A 20,044-nucleotide genomic window follows, 5' to 3' on the forward strand; every position below is an offset into this window, starting at 1 on the left:
AATATTATCTTGGTGCTAAGTATAAATCCCACGGAATATTATTAATCTTAACTTATCTTATCATTAGAATAGCTCATTAATCTTGGTTCACATTAAGTGAGAAAACCCTTTCACATTCATGTTTGAGTAGCATGTGAGAAATCATTTCACAACACAACAACAACATTGATACTTCACTCTCAAATCATCCTTAAAACATTTTCATAAATCTCATAAAGAACATGCATATCTTCATAGTTCAAAAGCTTCATCCTATGATCAATTCTAGAAATCATGGATCATGCATGAGTTCATGTGAATTCAACTTAAAAACAAGAAATCATCTTAATTGATGCATAAAAAGACATAAAATAATCAATTAGATCATAATTGAAAAGAACCCATGAGATCGAGTAATAACCCCTAACTTCCATTAGAGATTGTATCTTGTAAAAATTGGAGGATTTAGGAACTCTATGAAAGAAAGGACTCCATAGGTGAATACTATCATACCTTGATACCAAAAACTTGTAATTAATGGTGAATATGGAAACTTGATCTTGAAACCCTAGCCTTCTTCGTCAAGCTTCTAGAGAGAGACATATTGGGGAAGAACTTGATCAACTTTTGGGATTTTAGGAGAATGAATTGAATTGAGGATTTAGGGGTTTAAAATCATTATATAGGGCATTGGTTAGAAGGCAAAACTATGTAGTATAGGGTTAAAACAATTAGGAAAAAGACCAAAAAGCCCTTAAATTAACTGTCGAGCCCTCACCGACGGATCATACCTATGATCTGTAGGTCGTACTACGGACCGTCCTGGTCGACCGTTGGTGGGGTTCAAAGACTACACTTTTGGACCCCCAACTACGGGACCCATGTACAGTCTATAAGTCCACTTACAGACCGTACATCCCAATCGTGGGTCCCAACCTTGACCTTCAAAATTTCATCAAGTCTGGGACTCACCAATGAGACCTACCTACAATTTGTACATAGAATGATGAACCGTCCTTGTGAACTGTAAAAGAGTACTGTGGCTTTGACATTTTAAAACATTTGGAATTTGCCACTGACGGTTCTCACCTACGGTCCGTGGTACGACCTACGAATTTTTGGTGGTTCTATCTGTACTGGCACAAGACTCTAGAAACTTGTAATTGACCTTCTTTTCAAATCTGAAGTGTTACAACAGGGTAAACAAATAAACAAAGTAATTAATAGAGAAAATAGATAAGACCAGACAAATTACTATAATTGCTCAAGCTCAAATGCTAAAGATTTATCTATTGTTAGAAGAGCAGGGTTCATGAGTCAGAGCTCACTTCATATCAACAGGATTGCAAGATTTCTTTTTCGCCTTAGCTTGAAAGCTCCTTTATTTATCTAGATTTTTTTAACTTTCAAAACTGAAAAATTCACCCAATATTCATTCGATCACCTCGAAAATCAAGTCACCTATCCCAACAAATCATAAATGATATGCATAATCTACGAGAAGAGGAGGAGTAAGGAAAACATGCGGAAAACTCAAAATGACTATACGCCGCAGATTTTTCTATAAGCTACAAGTTCAAGAATTTAAGCATACAAGTTCAAGAACAATTCAACATCAACACCACTAGATTCAAGAACAAGCTCGAAACCCTTGAATTCAAGTATAAGTCAAGATCAAGATCAAAGTTCATCAAAATTCAAGAACAAGCTCAAAAGCCCTTGAATCCAACAAGTTCATGATTCAAGATCAAGCTCAAGAGCCCTTGAATTTAAATCTGAAAAGACGAATTAGAAGAATCATAGAGATTGTAATGGTCATATTTGAAATCAATAAATACTATTGTTGCAATATTTTTCAGTCTTAATTATTATTTTTCTTGAGGTGAATTTTATTGTCTTCAGACATCATTAAAAAATAATTGAAATTAGTTATGAATTTCAGTTTCAATCAATTACTAAATGGCACATAGCTAGTATAATTTTTGATAACCTATTTGTTAAAAAAGATTAACTATGAATTTTATTGTTTCATTATAAAACTAGTCCTTCACCTCTTATATCCAATTCTTATTGTATAGACATTTACACCACATTAATTTAACTTACTATTCTTAAGATTGTGAAAAATATGCATTAACATATGTCTTTTAGTTTTTAACTAAAAATAGGGTGTGTGGATATTTTAATTAGAAGAAAAAAGAATATTATACTAGTAATATTAGGTCGGCGCCAAAGGGGGAGTTTGATGACTCCTCAATCATTTGTTCGGTAGGTGTCCTCCAAACCACCCGAAATAAGTATATCATCCCAACATTGACTTTCTGTTGCTTTTTTACACACAGAAATAATTGAAATATTCATAGATACAATTCATTCCTTTTTTTTTTATTTCAAATTCTGTTTTACATCCAATCAACGTATTATCCATTAACTTGTGAATTGGACAAGGAAATCTATAGAATAAGTCAATGTTGAGAGTCCCAATTCATTACAAAAACTCCAATAATTGCCTTGTTTGAACACGAATGTTCAAAGTTTTGTTTTTATTTTTCCTTTGATATAATCATATATGTTGGCAATGGATGGATGAAATTGTTTTGGTGTGGTGACATTTGCGAAGAGAAGATGAATTATTGAGAATTGTAGAGCTTTCTGGGATATTCAATTTAGAGGAAACCCAAAATGTCTATTCATCATCAGGGAAATGTTGATAGCAACAATGTTACAGGTATCCATCCCCTTTTCAAGGTGATCTGGTTTCATCATTACGCTATTTATAGTTAATATCCTTTTTGGGAAAGGGGCAAGCAATTTAGGAATAACCAAAATAATAATGATTATGACGATAAAAGTAATTGCAGAAAATGGGTGTAATGAATGATGCCTGAATCTTTTTGGCTAATCTGAAAGCTATATTATTGCATGATCCTCAGAGGTTTTTGTATATGGGCTTGTATCTAGCCTTGCAAGGGTTTTACTGAATTCATGCCTGTTTTCTATGTATTTTTTGTTGTAAATCTTAAGGAAAATACCTCTTGACAAACACTTGTACGAAATTTACCAAAGCTTGAGGTGTGTTAGACACTGTGCGTAAGGATATTATTTCATCTGGTATAGGTGTATTCCCACAAGCTCTTCTAGTATAAAATTAGGAGCCAGAAGATTCTTTAAAGATAAAACACAACACAGCAGAATGAATATGGGAGGAAATATTTCTCTTAGTGATTTATATCCTTTTTCTCCTCAAGTTGAAGAAGAAAACTAGATTTATAGAGAAAAAACACACAAAGCTAAAGCCTCCAACAGTAATAACAAAATCAGTGACATGAGGATTAATGGGTCATAAAGGATAGTAATTGGAATGTTTAAAGCCGAAAGTCAATGTCCTTAAAGGGCTTTCAATGGTAGAAAATGTAATAGAATTATGGATTATACATTCAACCACAATAAAAATACATTTAATACACATAAACAAGTTATGAAGGAAGGGACCTAGACAATATTATGAATACTTCTTTTTGAGATATTAGAACCATTTTTCCAACATTTATAAAGGTGCGGATAACATGTTTATGACAAGCATGCAGTTTTCTCTTATTTATGTTATTACAATAAATAAAGCTGAAACATCATCTACTTCTTCTATCTTCGCTATGGTTTTTCGATTTTTCCCTCATTTGTGATGCTTGATTCTCTGAACAAATTTCTTTAAAAAGAGTAATTTGTAACGAAGATTCACTTAGTATCTCAGATTTTTTTTGTTCCTGTGTTGAATTTGCTCAGTGATGATCAAGTGTCAATGAAAATGTTACTTTATACTATTTCTGCCGAATGCAGTAAAAAGTTTTAATAGTTTCTCTATTTTACATGTATATCTCATGTTTATTTGCTAGGTTCTTGCCTTTACGAACTTCTGCAAATGGAATCATCTGCAAATTGTAGCGGTCATCAACCAGAAAGACGAAACCGTTCTTCAAGTATGTAACATCTTATACTCAGCTTGAAATGAATGCCATGTAAATTAATCATATTCCTTTTTACTGGATAATTTTCTTTTTGTTTTTTGAGCACCATTTTTACTTGTTGAGCTGTCTAGGATTAGTCACTTTCACGTTTTCGACTATATCAATTTGACCACCATGGAGATATTGCTCCTTAATTTTCTTTTCAACGCTGTTGAGTTTTATCATATGTTGCATAGTTTAGTGCATACTTTCTCATTTTACATAATCAACCAAGCTTGATTTATAGCTTGCAAATGTTTCTAGTAATCTATTGTTATTTGTATTAGGTCCTCGACATAGACTACAGAGGCTGTTGAGTGAATCTGGCAATAGATTTTGTGCAGATTGTGGATCTCCAGATCCAAAATGGGTGTAAGTATCACAAGTACTAGGACATATAAGTTTTATATCACAAGTAAAAGAATATTATAAGGTTTATCAATCTCTTTAAAAACTTTTTTCGATCATATTGTATCGTAACCTTTATTGTCCCAAGGCATTAGAGTTATACACCATCCGTTGCTGAAGCCTTTTACTTATAGATATGAACTTTTCCTTTATGTTTGTACTTTCTGTATCTCAAATGTTTTTGGGAAAATTGTAAAAAATTTAATCTTTTGCATACCTAATGAGGTTTGACAAGATAGGAATATCAGTTGTTTTACATTATTAAGAAAATGCTTCCTTTGTTTCACCTCAGTATGTTGGATATCATAAAACCAAGTACCTAGCGGTTGGTATCACTTTCTTTCTTTTTGTTTCGAAAGAATCATACTTTGAAGATTTTCCTTTTATTTTGAATAATTGTAGCATAACCACCTGTTACATTCCTCTTTTCTATTCCTCGAGTCTTGAAAGTACTTGTTACATCTATCTCATTTCGCAATATGCAGATCAATAAATCTTGGAGTTTTTATATGTATCAAGTGCTCCGGAGTACATCGAAGCCTTGGAGTGCACATATCAAAGGTTGGTTAATCAAACTTTTCTGTTTGTCTTAAATTCCATACATACTTGTTATTGTAGTATGTACTAGAATAGTGTTTGATCTATTCTCTTTTTTCTCATTCCATTGGGAACAAAATAAAGTTTAAGTAGTAAACTCTATGGTCTGTCATGATTAACAGGTTCTGTCAGTGAAGCTCGATGAGTGGACAGATGACCAGGTTGATAGTATGATAGAGATGGGTGGAAATAGTGCAGCAAATATGAAGTATGAAGCTGCCATTCCTGATAGTTACAGGAAGCCCAGACCCGAGGCTTTGATAGAAGTGCGTACTGACTTTATCAGGTAACGTGTTTCAGTAACCATCAGATATAGGTATATGGCACAGCCTATTCTAAATCGAAAATCCACTCTCAGGAGAAAATATGAGCTGCAGCAATTTCTAAACTCTGATGAACAGATGATTTGCCCCTTCCCACCGTCATCGTCTTCACATTACAATTCTTTAAGCCTTACTTGTAGTTTGGCTCTGGATAAGAGGAATTATGAGAAACAATCGACTGGACATCGCATCCATGGCATAGGGCATGCATTTCGCAATAGCTGGAGACGGAAAGAATCTGAACATAGAAGCACCAAGAAAAGTAATTCAATGGTAATAATTTTTTATTCTGTAAAGAACAAAATCTTCTGCACTTATTTTAACAGAACCAGAGTGGATTATAATTTTACATTTAATGCAAATTGGTAAGGAACTTAATGCAAATTCTTGTATCATACTCAAGATATGCTTGATTTATCAGAAAATCAACTCTCAATTGAACCTTACTACTGCATATTTTACCTATAGGCAGGTATGGTTGAGTTCATAGGATTGATAAAAGTCAATGTGGTGAGAGGGACCAACCTAGCTGTCCGTGATGTTGTAACAAGTGATCCTTACGTAATTCTCTCCTTGGGAAGCCAGGTAAATGTTATTTCTTGTCTTAAGTTTTCTCATTAGTGCAGGCTAAATATTTGAAAGTATAATAGAAGCCTATTTGGATTGGCTTTTGGCTTATTTTTGTTATTTTAACAAGTAAATGTTAGAAGAATTTTTTAATTTAACCAAATACTACAAAACTGCTTAAACTATTCGAGGCTTATTTATGGTTCATTTGAAACTTCCCTCTCCTACCACATGTGGATAACAAATGGCATTAAAATCCTCATACTAAAACCAGCTCTGAACTTCTATTTGTTGCAGTCCGTCAAGACACGTGTTATAAAGAACAATCTTAACCCAGTCTGGAATGAAAAGCTAATGTTGTCAATTCCAGAAAATGTTCCTCCTTTGAAAATGGTATGCGTATTTTATTTTATTTTTTGTCTCTTTTTCTGTCATTTGATTAGCTATATAATGTGAAGATGGAAAATTATAAGGACATACAAGAAAATGTAACATAAAAGGAACTTTTTGTCCTAATAAATTTATCTTCATGTGTGAGAAAATTGTTCAGGCAAATCCTAATGAACTTAGGCATGGTTTCGCAGCTAGTCTACGACAAGGATACATTTACAACGGACGACTTCATGGGGGAAGCTGAGATTGATATCGAGCCCCTTGTTACTGCAGCAAAAGCATCTGAAAATTCAACACTTAGTGAATCAATGCCGCTTGGGAAATGGAAAGCTAGCAAAGACAACACTCTAGTTAAAGATGGCATGATTAGTCTAATAGATGGAAAAGTGAAACAAGAGATCAGTGTGAAGCTACAGAATGTTGAAAGGGGAGTACTTGAGATTGAGCTTGAATGTGTTCCTCTCACGCAATAGCAGGTGCAAGTAATGGAAACAAAGTATGAGGATCCTGTATCTTAGCCAAAGTTGGAGCTTCTGATTACATTTGAGTTGGTCAAGGGCTTCAAACATAGACCCCATAGGAGAAGAAAATGCAACATGCAGGGAAAGTATACTGAAATTAGTTACCATTGCCAGAATTTCTTGTCTGGATTAGTCGCAAAAAGTGAATTATGCTCGTTACACATGGCTGAAATGGTGAAGGGTCGACCAGTTGAATAGGCAAGTGTAGACTGCGGTAGAAATGCAAGGAAATCCAGAATCACACCATCATCCAACTTTTTCTGTTATATTAGACTTTTGATATTGCTAGGGCAAGAGAACATTCTAATGAACTGTATGTACCTGTTCTAAACAAAATAACCATTTGTCTGGCTTTGTTAATGCTCCTTAGATTACACCTAGTCATTTTCATTTTTTAATTGATGATAATACAACATTTCAATATCAGGACAATAACATTGATCACCTTAACACTTATCACTTAGTTGTGAACCTACAAAATAGACAGTTATTAAGAAAAAATATTACTTGAGGATAACTGATTCAACACTTTAAAGTTCAAAGGGCTTTTGCTTCCTTATGTCTTTGGTTGTAATGACCTGGCTGGTCATTTTTTTAAATTCAAAAAATTACTATTTTACCCCTTTCAATATTGGCCCAGAGTCATTTCTGAATGAGTTCTGAAATTGGTTTCGAATTTTGAGTTAAAGTTGTGAATTATGTAAGCTTTGGGTTTTGAAAGGCTAAAGTTGTTAAAAAGTGGTTTTTAGTGTCTTTTGAGGTTTCGAGTGTCGAAATGGAATTTCGTTGTTTCTATCAATTCTGGAATGTGGAAATTAGTCTAAGAGAGTTGTCAGTTTCAAATTCGGAGTCTTTTTGAGGATTTGAGGTCCTAAGTTGGAAATTGTTGAGACTTTAACATTTGGGTTGACTTTGAACAACATTCGGGGTTCGGACGCTCAGATTGGATTTTCGAGAGTTTCGTTGGATCCAGGGGATTATTTTAGGCCTAGAGGAGGTCTTGGTTGAATTTTTAGAGGTCCTAAACTTGATTTAGCATTAGGCATTATGATTAGTTTCTTGTGACTTACACGGGACTCGAGTCAAGGAGATCTCGAATTCATATTTTGATGGTTTCATTGTGTCTGAAACATCGAGTATAGTCAATTTTCATATATGGTTTGTGTGTACGGAGATTCCCAACGAATCCCTAGGGTCCATTTGGAGAATTTTTTGTTGGCTGATGTTTCTGGTTCTACAGGCATCACGTTCGTGAATCGCCTTCGCTTTAGCGAAGGATGGCTCGCAGAAGCGAGACTAGCGGTTTTAGCGGGGCTCACTTAAGAGAATCAGGGCTCCCTTTAGCGATGATCACTTAAGCGGAGCCTAATTCGCAAAAGCGAGACCCCCATTTTAAGCGGGGTTCGCTTAAGCGACATATGAGGGGATTTTTGGCCTGTCATTTTGAGTTTTGTAAAACCTTTGGAGGTGATTTTGAAGAAATTATTTGTGCTAAATCATTTGGGTAAGTCTTTGTAACCCTAGAACTTCAATTCCCTTTTATCATTTATGGATTGAATTAGATTGTGTGGCTTTGGACATTGTTCGGAAAGGGAAGGATCAAGTCTTGAATTGACTTTTGATTAAATTGAGACAAGTGATTTCTAAACCTTGTAAAACTAATAGAATCGTGTATTTCCCTTCATTGTGTGCATTGGTGAGTGATTAGAATGAAGTGATGGGTTCAGTTATACCACTTGATTGATCTTAATAAATAAAAAGGGGATTAATGAAAAAGGCAACATGTTGATATTTGTGCTCTGTGAAGTGCCTTGACGTGGATTCTAATTTGTTGATGGATGAAATGCTTTAATGACATCATTGTGAACTTGAATTGTTTGAGTTATTGTCTCTTTCTTATGGTGTGGAATTATTTAATTGCGTTGACTGTTTTGCATAGTGATGAGACATGTGATGATTATGTCGAAGGAAAATGGTTCTGACAAGTGATATGATATAAAGTCAAAGGAAAATGGTTCTGAATAGTGATATGATATAAAGCCGAAGGGAAATGATTCTAGCTAGTGATATCGTGCCGAAGGAAAAATTTTCCATAGGAAAATTTTCCGATTAGTGGTGTGATATAATAAAGCTGAAGGGAAATGATTTCGATTAGTGATATTGTGTCGAAGGAAAATGGTTCTAACAAGTGATACTATAAAAAGTTTATGGAAAATGGTTCTGGCTAGTGATATTGTGCCGATGGAAATGGTTTTGGTAAGCGTTTGACTATTGTGATTTGATGAACTTAATACTCGAAATTGATCAAATTAATACTTGTGATTGATCTACTTGATAATTGTGATTGATCTACTAGATACTTGTTGGTTGTTGAACTGGGATTGTTAAGCCTTGTGAGTTGTGTATTATTTAACTGTTAGGTTGGCCTAATTTCTATGCAAATTGTAGTTGAGGTGATTCGGTTGGGATGAAAGGAGTACTTGTATTCTACCTTAGTTTTGCCTTGTTTAATAGGTTGTTTGCTGAGTACCGTGTTGTTTGGCATTCACTCCTTGATTTTTTTCTTGTGTAGGTTCTGAGCCCAGATCCATGTGAACTTTCTCCTTTATCTATTTTCGAGGCTTTTCTAAGGATACGTTGAGAGGTAGATGCTTGTCATCCCGACGGACCCTCTTGTCTCTTCATTTTATGCTTTGATCTATTTGAGAAAGAAAGGCATTGAGACTTGTAGTTATCTTTCAACTAGTTCTCAAACACGTGCATTGCATGAGCATTCCACGCTTAATAGTATAAATATTTCAAAAGTTAAAGTATGTGAATTAAATTTTTTAGATGTCATATGAACATGTAAAGAAAACAACTACATTTTAATTTTTATAACTATTTTTTTTAACATTAATTTTATTTTATAAGGTAAATAATAGATGATGTTCTTGTTGTTGGTGTTGATATCCTTTGAGAGGGCGCAACGTCACGATAACTCACCAAAGAATAGTAATTCAGTTTTAAAATGAATGAAAGAATTTTAAAAGAGGATAAAGGGGTAAAAGGAAGTCGCCACCTAATTTTTAAGAAAACTAGGAACCAATCAATTAACTTAGTAAAAATGTCTACGAAACCAAAAGATTCTAGGTAAGGGGTTCAAATTATTCTGAAGGGAAGGTGTTAGACATCCTTCGAAATCCACAATTGTGGTTCCCGATTGAGTTCATTTTTTCAAATTGAGGAGGAGATAAGAACAATATACAAGTGATATACACAAGTAATAAAATGAAACAATAATATAAGAAACAGCTTAAGGTTTGCCTAACATCGATATATACAAAATAATGAATAAAGAGTATAATTCAAACTTAATTCGAATAGCTTCAATGTGAAGCAACTCTATGTACATGTAAAGACACTTAGTAAGAGTGTTAGTAATGAATAAAAATGAATAAATTAAATAATAACTTAAGAATACAAACTCATCTTATTAACATGAGAGGCCTTGAAAATAGACGGTAATTTCTTCATCGGCTATTTTAATAAACAAAATATATAAACTTGAACTAAATTTCCGTCTTCTAACATTGGGAGGCTCTAAAATCGACGAAAAGATTTTTTCATTGGCCAAACCTAACAAATAATCAATAATAACAGCCAAATCCTACAATATAATAACTTACATATAGAACAAAATCATATGAACAATAATCAAATACAAAACGATATAAAATTAATTGAAGCAAATTTCAAGCAATTATCAACAGAAAATATATGAACAGTAACCAATTATTGAACAAAACTATACCAAAACAAACACTAACTAAAATAATAACAATATTTAATGTGACTAGTGACAGAATAATTAAAGTAGTAGACAAGACAAAAAATACAACCAAAGAGAATCAAAAATAATAAAATTATAATAAAAAATAGCAAAATTATAAATAAAGCAACTAAGATAACAAGATCTAAAGAGAAATATACCAAACACCCAAATATCCACACAATAAAATAAAGAGTAACAACAATAAACAATAACAACTGTAACTATGGCAACACGAAATAAATAAAAAGAAACTAAGCAAATATCCAAATACAAATGTATGAATTAACAATAATATATGTATAAGTTAACACAAGATGCAACCCAACAGTAGCAAAATGTAAAGAAAAATCCGAGAAAATGATCAAAATGGTCCTTAATGTAAGGGTTTGATTCCATTTGTTCCTTAATATATGAACTTGATGGAAATGGTTTTTTATGTATCATAAATTGTGATCAATTTGGTTCTTAATCCTAAAATTAATATTATTATTTTTACCGTAAAAATACACGAAATATGTAAAAGATGCGCTCGTTCAAGACTTTCCTTCCCCTGTTTACAAAAATTCCAAAAGGGCACATGAATTTTTTTTAACCAAAAGGGCAAAATCGCTCCTGACGGAGCGATTTTCTTCTAAACAAAATTGACGCCATTACTCCTTTAAAAAACATAAAAATCACTACCGATCCAAAAAAAAAATTATTTTTTCTTTAAAATCGCTGCTGTGAAATTTTTTTTAACAACGCTGCCCCAGCAGCGTTTAAAAAATAGAAATAGTTGCTATAGTAGCCATTTTTTTAAAAAAAAATAATTTTTTTTATTAAAAATTTTCGAGGCGAGGACTGCTTAAAAAAATAATGAGAAATCGCTCCACGTGTAGTGATTTTAGTTTTTTTTTTTTTTTAAATAATCGCTATCAAAGTAGCGATTTCAGTAAGAATTTTTATTATTATTTTTCAATTGCTGCTAGCAATCAAAAATTATACAATAAAAAATTATAAAGTAACTCAATTGAGAAATTAGAGATTTTTCATTATTTTTTTAAGCAGTTCTCGCCTCGGGAATTTTTAATAAATTTTTTTTTAATCTTTTTTAAGAAAATGGCTAATATAGCAGCTATTTCTATTTTTTAAACGCTACTAAGGCAGCGTTGTTAAAAAAAATTCATAGCAGCAATTTTAAAGAAAAAAGAAAAAAAAATTGTATCGACAGCTATTTTTATGTTTTTTAAAGGACTAACAGCGTCAATTTTGTAAGAAGAAAATCGCTCCGTCAGGAACGATTTTGCCCTTTTGATTAAAAAAATATTTGATGTGCTCTTTTGGAATTTTTGAAAACAAGGGAAGGAAAAGTCTTGAACGAGCGCATCTTTTTATTTCGTGTATTTTGATAGCAAAAAAAAATATTAATTTTAAAATTAAGGACCAAATTGATCACAATTTATGATACATAAAGGATTATTTCATAAAGTTCATATATTAAGGATCAAATGGAATCAAAGCCCATACATTAAGGACCATTTTGATCATTTCCCCGGAAAAATCCTAAAGATCTGAATTATTTAATAATGAGAAAATAATAAGAAAAATGGGAAAAAGTGACTGACAGTCGGTTGTTTATGGTGTCACGGTGGTTTGGAGTTCGAAGCTCGCAGTGATGGCATCGTTGTTGTTAGCTGTTGCTCGCTGGAGAAAGGGGCTCGCTGGTGATGATTTCACTCATGTAGTTCGCGGGAGCTACTGGTTTGGATTGTACGAGCTCGGAGCTCGCTGTCCACCGGAGTTCGCGGTGGCTTCGTTCTTCGCCGGAATGGTTGTTTGTCTGAGCTGTTTGTGGCGTTTTGGTTGAGAAAAAGAAAACGGAGAAAGCTGATTTTAAATGGGGTTTAGGGTCTGGTGGAGGTCGGTTTTTGTTGGTGGTGTGATGGGTCACGAGCTGGTTGTTTTCCGGTGGGTTTTGGACTGTGGTTGGGTCTGGTTGTTGCTAGGAAAGGGGAGAACAAAGATGGGGTTTTGGTGGTGAACCGGTTGCTGTTTGCTGGTTGTCTGGTCGGAGAGGGAACGGAGGTTTTGGTTCTGTTCGTGAGCTGGTCAGACAAGAAAAGAAGGAAAAAAATGGGGGGTTTTTTGGTGGTGAACTCGCCGGAGTCCGGCAAAACTCCGGTGACTTGCCGGAAAGATAAGGAACAATAAAAGAATAAAAATGCTGTAAATTACAACCTTAAAAATCTAATTCACCACCTCTTAACTTAATGAACAAGCTATTCTTTAAATAGGAAATTGAAAATCATCAATGGTGCAATATCATTATCTTAAAATCGTGGGTCAAAATCATCTGTTAATAAAGTATCTGCGTATGAAATTTTATCCATATTAAAATAAATTTATGAATTGTACAAAATATCAAAATGAATATTAACAAATGTAACAGATAAAATGAATATGAAAAAATGTAACGAACGTAATCAATGACATGTAAAAAATACAAATTAATAGAAATAATGATATTTATAAAAAAAAAATGAACAAATATTTGAACGTATTCAACCGACTGTAACAAAATAATATAAACAGAATTAACCGATAAAAATCCTAATACTTTGAGAATAAGGATAATTACCAATAAATTTCATTAAAATGGCAAAACATGTATTTTGAACTATTTAAAAAATAAAATACTTAAAAAGTACTAACTTTAGAAATATCATACCAAAATTTGATGTCAACAGTTGGTTCTCATAAGTGAATTCTTAATTAAATGTGTACATAAATCAGTTCTCATATGTGAATTCTTAATTAAATGTGTACATAAATCAAAGATACTTATTTGAATTTCCATTTCCTTTTTTTCCATTGATAAATAAAAAATTAAACATAAAAAAATATATTCAATCTGTAAAATTATATCTATAATCACATGTTTATCTTACACTATTGTTCATATCTTTGTAAACGATTTTCAATTGATTCAACCATACCTGATTCATTCAAGCGTCAATAAAAACGATATGTTATCAGGTATATAGAGGTGGTATAAGAATGTGAATAATTATTTGGCAAAAAATTTAATGTCATAACTAAAGAATCAAATTGCAGTAACTGAATTTCTTATTAGTTTTGCATTTACTTAAATAAAATGACTTTTAATTAATTTTACTATTTATTTAGATAGTTAATTATATTGTAATTTTATGTTGGGGAAAAATGATAATCCAACATTGCACTTTAAAGATCCTCGTGTGTGGCACGTTCTTTCTATATTAACTTGATGGTACTTTCGTGACATATATATATATATACTAGTTTTTACGCACGTGCGTTGCACGTGAATATCAAACCATGTACCACACTATTTCTAAAAATAACATGAATATTATTTAAAAAAATAGTCACTCTTAAAATATTTTAGTTACACCTCTTAAATATACTTTCTCCTCCCTTCTCTATAGTGCATTACTTTGTTATTATTGTATTGTTGGTGTTTTTACTTTTAATATAATATAATATAAATAAATATTTTTTAAAAATATAGAAGATATACTAAATTTGTTTTTTTTAGTTGGAGTATTAGATTAATTTAACATTCACGTTAGGGAATGTTCTAATTTCACTGACCTTTGAGATGTCAACGGCGTAACTCAATCTTGAGGTTTTAGAAAAAGCAAAATAGAAAACATAAAAAAAACGTAGTTTAAAAATGTGAGGAAACCCCTCCATTTATAGTTAAAATGTGTAGTATTAGTATGTGCATATTATTCCTTATCATAAAAATATAGAAGATATACTAAATAGGGTGTTTTAAGAAGAAGAAGAATAATGATTTTTTTTAAAAAAAATATAGTTTAAAATTTTAAGAAAGCCCCTCTTTTTATAGATAACAAAGGGTAGTGTATGAAAAACTGTTTATTGTGCCTTATCAAAAATATGTCACAACCTTTTAGAAAACTCACAATCCTTCAGAAAGGTCACAACTCATCGGAAAAGTCATAGCTCTTCAGAAAAGTCACAACTCTTCAAAAATGTCACAACTCATCGCAAAAGTTATCTCTTCGAAAATGTCACAGCCCTTCACATCTTTGAAAATGTCACAACCCTTCAATGTGAAAATGTGTTGGTCTTTAATGTAATATAGTTTAATACGCATAAATAAATATAATACAATATAAAATATAGAAGATATACTACATTTGGTGTTTTAAGTTAGGTAGTATAGATAGATAAAAAAAGATAGATATAAATTGGTGTAATTTTATTTTGATATGAAATTTTAAAAAATAAAGAAGACTTTTAATTTAAGGATCATATGTAGAATATATAAAGTGTCTTTTAACTTTGTGGTCTTAAAGATGCACCCCTACCCCAAGAAAAAAGAACATTATATTCTACATTAAACTGAATAAAAATAAAAGTACACTAAATAAATTAGAAACGAAAGAGTACTTATTAAGTGTAGATTGGACTCTTCAAACAAGTTTTTGATCAAATACTTTTTCACCAACAGTTTGAGACTTTTCAGATTCTGAACACCAAGTTGTAATTTGTGCAACAGAAAATCATTGAACTTCTTGTCAAGTAGAAGTTGCTGCAAAAGTATATTTTATGCTATGAAATGAGTACATATTATTATGAAGATACTCTTCTTGTTAGAAGTTGATTTATTTCATTTTCCTTGTTACATCAATTTTTGTTGATCTATCTAATTTACCCAAAAAATAATAATTTTAATTGTATAATTGAACAACTCTCACAATCTTCCTTATTTTAAGAAGAATAGAAAACTTACAAATTTTGTAGTTTAAAAGTGTGAGAAACCCCCGCTATTTAAAGACAACAAGTATGAAAAGGTTCTTATCATGTCTTTTTAGATAAGCCACAACCCTTCAAAAAAATCACAAATTTTTGGAAATGTCATAACTCATCGAAAAAGTCACAACCCTTCGGAAATCACTGCCCATCAATGTGAAAAGGTATATATGTAGCATATACTAACTTTAGTGTTTTAAGTTGGGGGTATTATAGTAATTTAGCATTCAAGTTAGGGAGTTTATGCTTTTAAGGTATTATAGAAGATATATATATATATATATATATATATATATATATATATATATATAGAGAGAGAGAGAGAGATTGGCATATAATAAAAATATATATCTCATAAAAATTAGCAATTAAATAAAAAATGAAAATCAAACTAATACACCCTTCAACCCGGCGTCATTATAAATCATATGAATTTTTCTTCGACTAAATACATAAATATTAAAAAAAAAGTAAATAAGTAAAACGAAAGGAAAATGTTTATATAGTAATAATTATTTTGAAGCAAACTTCCTGACAATCTCAACCACTAAATAGCATAGTAAATAAAATCATTCTTATGTCTTGAACATCAACAAAACAACTTGTGAATTTTTTTTTGACTCACGAGAAGTGTAATAATTTTAAAAAATATATATTCATATGCATATATTTGCATTGCAAGAGAAAATGTTGGCAAAAATAAATGAATTTAGACTTCTCCCACGTTAGCTTCATATATTGGAACATTACATACTACAATATATATTAAGCAAAAAAAAAACAATTATTGTATCACCAAAAATTATTTCCCTCAAGTAATCAATGTTATGGAATATACCCTCTTAGGATAGAATGATTTACTTCATCAGAATAGCGGTACCTCAAATTCCACGGATCTTCAAACTTACTCGCAACAATAAATCACACGAAAAAAATTTAAATTGCAAGAAGAAGAAGATCATAAGAATATTAGAAATATTTTGTGGTTAAAAATGAGAGAAAATCCCTTTATTTACAGCCAACAAGGGATAGTATGATCATGTGCTTATTGTGCCTTATTTGAAAAGTCATAATCCGTTGGAAAAGCAACAATCCTTTGAAAAAGTCACAACTTATCGAATAAGTTACAACACTTTGAAAAGTCCCAACTCATCTGAAAGTCGCAATCCTTTGGAAAAATCACAACACATCAAAAAAATCAGAACCCTTTGAAAATATCACAACTCTGTTTTAGTTTTAGATTACTTTCTGTTGTTTATGGATCCAGGTCACTCTTGGGCCTGGGTCAGATTCGTTTTCAGTAATAAATGGGTTATGCCCAGTTTAAATTAAAGAAAAAAAATATATCACAACTCATCATAAAAGTCACAACCCTAGGAAAAACACAACTTATCAGAAAAGTCACAACCTTTGAAAAAAATATATGCTATTCAAACATATATAGATGGGTGTTTTAAGTTAGGGGCATTATAGTAATTTAACATTCAAGTTAGAGAGTTCATGTTTTTAAGATAGTATAGATAGATAGATATAGATTGTGTATTAATACATCAGTGGCTTGTACACGTGACAACTAGGTTTTGGAATTAATCTAGAATGACTAAGTTTTCCACTCTTATGCTATTGTTGTTTTACTTTCTGCATATTTATTTCGTATTGTTGGGTTTGAGGCTACACTTTTCATGGTGGGATAGACGAGTGCCATCATGTCCATTTTTGGATCGTGACATTAGCTAACATTTCTTGTTAGCGTAGAAGTTGCACTTCTAATTTAACAATTCTTTTATTTTGGTTAACTTAAAGGAAATATGAATTTGTTTTTAAAATGTCAACATTTGAACAATACTTTAACCTTTTTTCTATAACAACCCAGCTACGATTGCTTGCGAGTCAGTTGTAAAAACTTCATCATCTCTTTTCCAGGTTAAACTCTATAAATTAAATGTTAAGCAGAGTACTAATAAGCTTAACCAATTATATCAAGGTCTAAAATTTCAACTGGAGTTAAGTCTTTGTTATGGTACATGAAGTAGTTTATGTCAAACGACACTTAACCTTCTAGGCGACACGTCTTTTATGTTATAGCCTATAGGCAAGCAATCAATCCTAGTGTTTTATTTGACTGTATAAATTAGATATGGTGACTTCACGTTGTATATGTTACGCTTCACTATTAACATTAGTATTAGCTATAAATTATTGTCACAAAAATATTTTTTTATCACATTGAAGTTGTTGCTCCCAAATGCACACACAAGTGTACGTGTCGTACAAGTAATACAATGGCTCTAAAAGAACCAGATTATCGAACCGAAAAGACCTATGATTAGCTTATATTTAACTCAACTAAAGCCACAAATTAATGCAAATATATCTCAAAGATTTGATTTTGTATATAGAACTACAGTTTTGCGAATATAAGAATTAAAAGTAACTAACAAAGTTCGACTTCAATTTCGGTGTTTAACAATAATTGGGATAATTCCAGGGTTGCACTGTGACTAAGAATTTATGCTTCATATATCTTTTATGGATTTCAGATGATTATCAAATTATTGATTTACAAGGTTAATATTATGATCATGATCACCCGACCTCTAATTACTTACCCTAATTGACAGTTTAACTACATTGTTTAGTGAGGATAGATTGAATCAACTGGTGAGTATTAAAGCTATCATATTGTTTTGTAACCAAGCATGACACCTAGATATATATCTATCCTAGATGCAAATCAATTCAAGTGATATACAGGAAAAGATCATGCTCCTTGTATTCCACGTTCTATCCATCTATTTCTCTCCCGAGTTCAAAAGCAGACAATAAATTTATTCTAATGGTCATCAAGCATTATAATAGTAATATAAGAACAAAAGAATGATTTATATAATAACCAAAGTAATCCAATAAAATCAATGTTCAACAATCATCCATAGTTGCAGCCCAGAACAATATTAGCTACTCATTCTAATAAAAAACATCAATACAATTGTTTCCATGTAATTCAACAGCTAAAATAGAGTAGAAGAAAAGTAACCTAAGGTGTATTTTTATTCCTTGCTCTTTCAGTTGAAAAAGAAAACGGAACCCTACGAAAGAGGTCTAAGGTTCTATTTATAGGGTTTGGGAAAATAATCCCTTCTCCTTGATGGATTCGAAATTCCTGAGATTCTACAAATTCATCGGGCTCTGGTGGGTGGTGTGCCACCGGCGCACCACAAATTCGAAGGCTGGCGTCGGGTACCTGTAGTGCGCCAAGCTAGGGCTTCTATAGTTAAGGGCCTAGTATGACGCGCCAATGCACCCAACCCAGTTCTTCTTCATGTGTTCTTTCGCGTGCTCCTTGGAGTTGTGTCCATGCTTTCCTCCTATTCTCCCTCTCCCATGCGCCCAACAACAAAATAATTTTCAAAACCAAAATAAAGTATCACAAAAAGTCTAACAACCCAAAAACGAAAATTACAACTAATATTTATAGAAAATAAATCCTAAACCAAGTAGGACAAGGAATTTGGAAATTTTGATTTGGGCAGTGTCGTCGCGGATGGCCACCCACGACTCGTCACACAAACAACCGCTCGTGGGTGCCATTGTTGCTCATCAGTTGGCAAAAAATCATATGGATGCTAACAATGGTCACGACCTATGGCCCGTAGGTCTAAGCACGATCTGTCCTATTCACTCGTTGTTCATGTACTAGAACTCATCTTCTCTGAAGTCATCGATGACTCATCAACGACGGTCCGTCATCCGACTCACGACTCGTCAGTAGCCTCTGTGATTCCACACTTAGTCAAACTTCCTAGAACCTTCAATCCATGCCTCCACCTACGGCTCGTCAAATGAATGGTGGCTCGTAGGTGGGCTCGTCTGTTGCCAATTTCCTGCCTGCCTCTGGCACTTTCAAAACCAATTGCTCCAAACCTATTTCTTGAAAAATTTGATCAAAATACCATCACATCTACTAAAAAATGCCTAAGACTCATACAAAACTCCAAGTTTAATGCATCAAAAATATCGTAAACTCACGGTACATCATGAAGAATGATTTGTATAAATGATTTATGCTTATATTGACTTTATTTGAAGTGAATGAGGTCAAAAATTCTATTTTTAATTGTCATATTTCTTTGATATTGATCTTTGAAACCTAAATGGAATGTTTGTGAAAATTTTGGAATAAAATTTTGTAGTTGATCAAGTTACACGATTTTGTGTTCAGTTTAGTTGGAATACCAACTAGAGGGTGAACTAGTTTGGTTGCTCAAAAGGAAACTCTACTTATTCTTCTTGATTTCTATGATTTTGTGCTTATGAGAATCCATCTAGTTTTAGAAATTAATAGTGATATGCTTTCAAGTGATGATTCAATCAATTGTGTTACATTTGCTGCACCTATTGAGAGTATTAGTCATCGTAATTCACCATATTATTGTAATTTTGCTTATAATCAAGTATATATCATTTGCATTGAGCAATTGTTCTTTATTGTATATTATGATACTTAGCTATATTATGAGAGTGTTAATTAAAACAGAAATTTGAGTATATGATTCTTTATTGTTAGTGAGTGAGTGGATACAAATTTGTGTTTTCTTCTTTGTTTTGCAAGGTTCAAATCAATGATGAATACTTTAA

The 20,044-nt window shown here is 32.2% G+C and overlaps 1 protein-coding gene across 1 annotated transcript; it reads left to right on the forward strand.

Annotated features, from left to right (window-relative positions):
* The first annotated feature begins 2,317 nt into the window (after window positions 1-2,317).
* LOC125842630 (probable ADP-ribosylation factor GTPase-activating protein AGD11) lies at window positions 2,318-7,157 on the forward strand. Its single transcript, XM_049521951.1, has 9 exons — window positions 2,318-2,707; window positions 3,873-3,956; window positions 4,271-4,355; window positions 4,877-4,952; window positions 5,111-5,274; window positions 5,347-5,584; window positions 5,780-5,896; window positions 6,176-6,271; window positions 6,463-7,157. Exons 1-9 carry the CDS (start codon window positions 2,662-2,664, stop codon window positions 6,742-6,744), a joined length of 1,188 nt encoding a protein of 395 aa, XP_049377908.1. The 5' UTR covers window positions 2,318-2,661; the 3' UTR covers window positions 6,745-7,157.
* The last annotated feature ends 12,887 nt before the right edge of the window (window positions 7,158-20,044 follow it).

The sequence above is a fragment of the Solanum stenotomum genome, chromosome 10 (genome assembly GCF_019186545.1).
Source record: "Solanum stenotomum isolate F172 chromosome 10, ASM1918654v1, whole genome shotgun sequence".
NCBI classification, from domain to species: Eukaryota; Viridiplantae; Streptophyta; class Magnoliopsida; order Solanales; family Solanaceae; genus Solanum; species Solanum stenotomum.

Excerpts from the sequence above, each read along its gene's own strand:
- LOC125842630 (XM_049521951.1), top strand. The coding sequence starts at position 2,662 with ATGTCTATTCATCATCAGGGAAATGTTGATAGCAACAATGTTACAG. Across the intron at positions 5,585-5,779 it reads CCAAGAAAAGTAATTCAATG|GCAGGTATGGTTGAGTTCAT; the intron begins GTAATAATTTTT and ends TTTTACCTATAG. Across the intron at positions 6,272-6,462 it reads ATGTTCCTCCTTTGAAAATG|CTAGTCTACGACAAGGATAC; the intron begins GTATGCGTATTT and ends ATGGTTTCGCAG.